At 56.6% G+C, this 6,062-nt stretch overlaps 1 protein-coding gene across 2 annotated transcripts in view; it reads left to right on the top strand.

Moving 5' to 3' along the window:
* The first annotated feature begins 396 nt into the window (after positions 1-396).
* Positions 397-6,062, top strand: part of PLCG1 (phospholipase C gamma 1) — a 36,239-nt gene continuing 30,573 nt past the window's right edge. For both annotated transcript variants that reach the window (XM_041732412.1, XM_041732411.1), the window contains exon 1: positions 397-714. In XM_041732412.1, the coding sequence (XP_041588346.1) occupies positions 498-714 (217 nt within the window). In that variant the 5' untranslated portion in view covers positions 397-497. The remainder of the gene's footprint in view (positions 715-6,062) is intronic.

The following is a 6,062-nucleotide window of genomic DNA, read 5'->3' as shown; positions in this document are numbered from 1 at the left end:
CTCTGCACCCTCCCCTTTCCTCCCGGCCGCCGCGCGGGGAGCGGGGCCGACGGAGCGGCCGCGGCTGGGCCTGTGCGGGACCGCGGGCTGGCGACCGCCCGTGCGTGTGCGACTGACTGACGGGCCGGCCGGGGCGGCGTGAGGAGGGGCGGCGGACGGGGCGGCGGGCCGCGGGGCGGCGAGCGGCGGGCGCGCCCCCGCCGCCATTGCGCCCCGCGTCCCTGCCTGGGCCTGTCCGGGGGTCGCGGGGCGCAGGCGCGGCGGGAGGCGGGCGGGGGTCCTTTCCACGGGCGCGCGGGCGCCTTTGTTCCCGGCGCGCGGGCCGGGGCGGGGCCTGAGGAGCCGCCCCGCCCCCCGCCTCAGGCCCCGCCCCGTCTCCGCCCGCAGGAGCAGCCGCCGGGCCCGCTCGCGGGCCGCCTCAGCCGCCGCCGCCGCCTCAGCCGCCGCCGCCGCCGCCTGCTCCCGCCGGCCGGGCCCCCGCCCCCAGCGCCGGAGCCATGGCGGGCGCCGCTTCCCCCTGCGCCAACGGCTGCGGGCCCGGCGCGCCCTCGGACGCCGAGGTGCTGCACCTCTGCCGCAGCCTCGAGGTGGGCACCGTCATGACTTTGTTCTACTCCAAGAAGTCGCAGCGGCCGGAGCGGAAGACCTTCCAGGTCAAGCTGGAGACGCGGCAGATCACGTGGAGCCGTGGCGCCGACAAGATCGAGGGGGCCAGTAAGTGCGCCCGCCCCCTGGGGCCCGCGCGAGTCCGCGCTCCGCTCCCGCGCGCCCCGGCCGCCTCTGGAGTGACTTGGGTGAACTTTGGGGCCCTCCCCCGCAGCCTCCGGGCCCCGCCCCCGCCTCGGCCCCGGCCCGGGCCCCGGTGGTCCCCGCGGGCGGGGGGCATCCGGGTCCTCAGTCACCTGACAGGACACCCCCTCCCCCAGCCCGGGGGGTGCTCCAGGCGCTGTGCCCGGAGGCCTAGAAGTCCTAGCGGGTTGGGGGCCGGCGGGGCAGCCGTCGGGGGTGCCCCCCACCCCGGCAGTGCTGGTGACTGGGGCGAGGGAAGCCCAGGCGGCGGCAGCCCCCCCGGCCCCAGAATCGGGGGCCAGGCCGGACGGTCATCGCCCACCACCTTTTTTCCCCAGAAGAGTAGTCATGGTGAAACTTTCTGGGCCCCCCGGGCTGGGCTCCATTTGCAAAGGAACCTTTGGGTTCCCTGAGTAGAATTGAGGCAGATGTTGGGGTAGGGCTGGCTTTGGGTCAGAGCCGGGCCTACCCCCCCCCCCCCACCAGAGGGTGCAAGGTGGTCTTGTTTGGTTTGGAAAAGCCTGAGGGAAGGCAGCGGCTGCTTTTTCCCGCTGCTGCTTTTGTCTCGAAGCTGAATTTTAGAGGTCTGCGTGGGTGGGCCGACACTCAAAGCCAGGACCGGGACTCTTGGTAAAGAGGCCAGGCTTCTCTTACCCTTGGAAGCACATCCTCAAGAGCGTGGCCCAGAAAGGCCACCCTCCGTGCCTTAGAGTCAGGTACTTTCGAGAGTGTGCAGGCAATTTTGGGTCTAGCCCTTTGTGTCCTGCGTCCTGTGCTGCGTGGCCTCGGGGAGCTGGGAGCGGCTACCTTTGGTTTCCTGCTGCTTGGCCTTCTCAGGCCTGAACTTGGCTGCTTTGGGACGGGTCTCAGGAGGAGGGAATTGGGGATTTTGAAAAAGCCCAGATCTTTTCAGTGTTACTACACTTAATGCATGCCTGTGTTGTGGCCAGGTGGGCACCCAGCTCTGCCCTCCATTCCCCCACCTTCAAGTGTGAGAGGTAGTGTGTCTGCAACCCTAGGTTGTGGGTTGCTTCCTGCAAGGACTACCCCCAGAGACTCAGAACTAGGTCCGTGTGGAGGAGGGGCGTCAGGAAGTGACACCCCCATGGGTAGGTCCTACAGACCTTGGGTATCGTGTACATGTGTGTAGATGGGTGAGGAGATTGGGAGGAAGGAAAGTCTTGTGGTGAAGCAGCCACCCTCAACTACAAACTCCAGATCTGATACAGCTGCTGAACTCAGAAATGGCAGCTGCCTTCCGCTGTGCCTCCATCAGCCCTGCCAGCTATGGAGAGAAGATTTTAGTGATTCGAGAGACTGGATTCCAAAATTGTGGAATGATAGACACTGCAGAGAGCCAGATAGATAGTCCTGGGGACATCACCCAGGCATCAAGACTTCCAGGCACAGCCTCTTCCTTGCTTTTATAGTGCTCCCTATGCTCTGCTCAGTTGGTGGCACTGACCAGAGGTTCCCCAGTAGAGATTTCCTGGGTAACAGACTGCACTTCAAACCATGCATGTGATCAGCAGGCAGTACGTGCAGCTCTGTGGTTGAAGACAAGGCTGGGATTTGAAGCCCATTGATTAGTTGTGGGCCACTTGCTTATCTAGCTAGTTACTTATTTTCTCTGAGCTTAGTTTCCTTATCTATAGAGTGGGAATGGTAAAATATATGCTGTATATGGTTGCTCTGGAGATTAAATGAGAATTGGTGTAAAACATGTAGCACAGTGCTTGATACATTGTAAAGGTTTAATAAGTGTGAGCTGTTTTTAATAATAACAATAGAAGTAAAAGAGTGTGACTGCCCTCCTCCATCCTGGACTATGAATGTTGAAGGAGGTGGACTATGGCTGTAGGAGAGGGGTATAGGGAGGGAGGAGGATGGGAACCAAGTTCACATTTCACTTAAAGGGAGGAAATGGTTTTGTTTTGCTTCAACTCCTCTCCTCACCCACCCACCTATCATACATAGAATAGTACATGACAGTAAAATCATGGAGTAAACCTAGAGAGATTTGCACATCTGACTCTCGGGTGTGACTTGACTTATTTGTAAGTTGGGGCCTGAACAGAGGGATGTGGGGAAGAGTGAGTCTAGTCCATGGTGTCTCAGGTCTTTGGGGGTTGGTGACAGGAATGCAGGGGATCCGATGGCCCCCAGCTCCCAGGTTAGGTCAGCTAGAGAAATACAGATTCAGTAATCTCATTAGCTGCAAGTGTAGGCAAAGAATATAGGAGCCTTGGCCCTTTGATTTTGGAGGCCCAGATTGAAGGAGTCTGAGTAAAAATGCTAGTAGATGCTTGTGTAGGGTTCACACGTTGTAAATGGAGCTTCTCACTGAAGCTCCCCCACTTCTACCCATTCGTGGTATACTTCGTTGGTGACTTCTGATCCTTGCACCCCCCCACCCTACCCCACCACAGGCTCTGAGGAAGGTTGGGCTGCCAGCTGTGTCCCCAACCATCTGGCCTTTTCCTGCTGACTCTGCCAGGGTTCCACGTAGTGCTTGTAGTCTGGCCAAGGAGAGAGAGGCACTGTGGACCTGCAGGAGGGATGCTGTGGTTCAAGGAAATGCACAGCACTCAACGTGTCAGACCTCATTCTGACCTAACCCCATCCCTTCTCACTTTATCGCTTGTGAAGTGGGGCTGGCACTTGCTGATTTCTAGGATGGTAGTTTGGCTTAAAAGAGGGGTGGGGAAGTGCTTTGGTACCAGTTGTCCTGGTGATGTGACAGGAACCAGGTTGATGTTTGGCTTTTTATGTTGCAGATACTGACTTAAGTGAATACAAAGCAATTACTTCCTGTTCATTGCTACAGAGACTTTTCGGCATATTTTCTTGGCTAATCTTCACAAGGGTCCTGGAGGTAGGGGCCTGTGTCTGCCATGGGATCATAGTACCAGTATGTGACAGCCTCAGCTGGACCCAGCTCCCCAGTCATTGACTGGCCATCCCAAGAGGACTCTCAGCTCCAGGGTTGTGCTGCCCTTGGGCCTCAGGCCACATGCCTAGTTGTCTCTGTTGCTCCTCTAAGGAGAAATTTTTGTGCCTGGACCTGCATTATAGACCCTTAGCCTCTCTAGGTTCTGGCTCTACACTTTTCCTTCTGATGCCTTTTTGGGGTGAGTAGATTCAGTCAAAAGTAATTGTGGGCATCATGGCCTGGGTGGAGGCTCCATGGAGGGCTCTGAGTGACAGCCATGCTCATCACTGAGGACTTTTGGAGGCTCACGCTTTCCTCTTTTGGAGGCTCACGCTTTCCTCTTTGATCCTTCCCTACTCTTCTAGATGCTGGGCCCCCTTAGGTGGTGAATGAAAACCAGGTCCTTCCCCTCAGGGAAACTAAAACAGACAATAATTCCTAGTCGTACCTTTGATGGGGTGGGGAGGTACCGGTGGCAGAAGAGCGCAAACTGCCCAGACAAGGCAGTTAGGCTCAGAAGGTGATGTTGGGGCCAGTTGTCTGGGGCTTGACCTCTGTGGCTGTCAGGCTGGTGAGGAGACAGACTGTGAAGCCTGCTCTGCCGCCTAGGCCTTAGGTCCCTGAGGCAGGCAGGCGGGTGTCGCAGGGGTTTTCTTTGTACTGGCTGATTGCTCCCAGTGGGAGAGGGGCAAAAACACGTGTCCGGATCTGCAAAGCTAGCCATCCCTGCCTGTGTGTTTCCTGTCTGACTATAGTTTTTCCAGGGGAAGTCAGACCTCCTAGTGTTTCCTCAACACCCAAGCCTTGCTCCAGTGTGTGGGTTTCCAGACCAGCTCTGCCAGCGCCCCCCCTCCAGCTAGGGCACTCTCTTTCCTGTGAACCTGCGAAAGGAGCCTGTTGCACAGATGACCGGAGAAGCTGAGCACACCCAGTGTTGCCCCCCTCACCACACACCTCCAGCTAAGGAGAGTCCTAGAGAAGTGGGGGTGCATTGGAGGAGGGGAATGTTCTTCCATACCTTGTGGAGTGCTTTGTTCAGGGAAGCATGGTGCCCATGCTTTCCTCTGCAGGGGGTGGGGTGGGGTGGTGTCCTTGAGAACAGTATAGTAACAGGTGACCAGACTCTAGGCAGAGCCAAGGATAAAGAATGGCTGTGAGCGGTGTTGGTAATTGACCCACAGTAACTGGAGATTTGTGCCTAGAGTCAGTCTGACTGGGGTTCAAGACAGTGGTGTGTGTATGTCTGTGTACGTGTGTATACTGGCCAGAGATCTTGGCCACTAACCTTGTTTTGTGTAGTCTCTTGAAATGAGGGCCATTTATTTGTTCCATAAATACTGTTTGAACACCCCTATTTGCCCAGTGCTAGGCACTAAAGGTGAATAAGACATGGACTGTGCCCTTGAAGAACTCCCACATTCTTGGAAGAGACAGAATTGGGAACATATAATTATAACCATGTGTGTGGTATGTACCATAATAAAGGTCTATACCAAGAGCCCTGTGAGTGCATAGTAGTGAGCTGTCTTAGTGAGCTGTGGTTGAGAGGAGAGAGCCAGGTCAGGCTTCAGAGCTGCTGGGGGAGCGTGGGGGGAATTGGAGGGTGATTTGTGAGCTGTTCCTTGACTGATTGAGGAACTTGCCTGTGCCCAGGTTGAACACGGGGGATCCCTGTGCAGGATCAGGTATGTATTTAGTGCGGTAGAGGTAAGGCTGGGGCTCGTTGGGAGCAGTTTAGGGAGGGCCACAGGGTGCCATGCTCCTGGGTTATACTCTATTCTGTCAGCAGAGGCTCAAGGAGGGCTGTCTTGCATTTTATCTGGGAGATGGTGAGGGAAACCAGTAAAGCCACTGCAGTTTGCAGGAGAGAGCTGATGAGCAGGGGCAAGACTTCCTCTCGAGGCAGGGCAGGGATGCAGCAGAGGTGGAGGGTGGGTCCTGAGAGATGAGCCAGTGGAGCACAGTAGTTTAGCATTTGGGTTCTGAACTCAGATTGAGTAGGTTGTGCCACTTAACTTGCTTTGTGACCTTGAGTGTGTGATTTTCTCTCTGAGCTCTTTGTCTACAAAAGGGGGGTATAGTAACAGTTTGTCTCATAAGGGTTTTTTGAAGATTGAGGAAAGTCTTCATAGAGTGCTTCACATGGAGTATGGTGTGTTGGGAGCTCTGACAGAGGAGGATGAAGATTAAGTTCCCCAGGAGGACCCAGTAGTGAAGGGAGCCCATGTACCTGTCACATTGAGGGGCTGGAGCCTGGCCACCAAGCCTTTGATTGGGAGATGAAGAGGCCCACCCATTTTCTCACTCCAAGCTCTCAGCAGCCCCGCTGTTGTCGGGGCTC

Source organism: Vulpes lagopus, chromosome 18 (genome assembly GCF_018345385.1).
Source record: "Vulpes lagopus strain Blue_001 chromosome 18, ASM1834538v1, whole genome shotgun sequence".
Taxonomy (NCBI): domain Eukaryota; kingdom Metazoa; phylum Chordata; class Mammalia; order Carnivora; family Canidae; genus Vulpes; species Vulpes lagopus.
The sequence above is the reverse complement of the archived record's forward strand: the minus strand, read 5'-3'. Positions and strand labels throughout refer to the sequence as shown.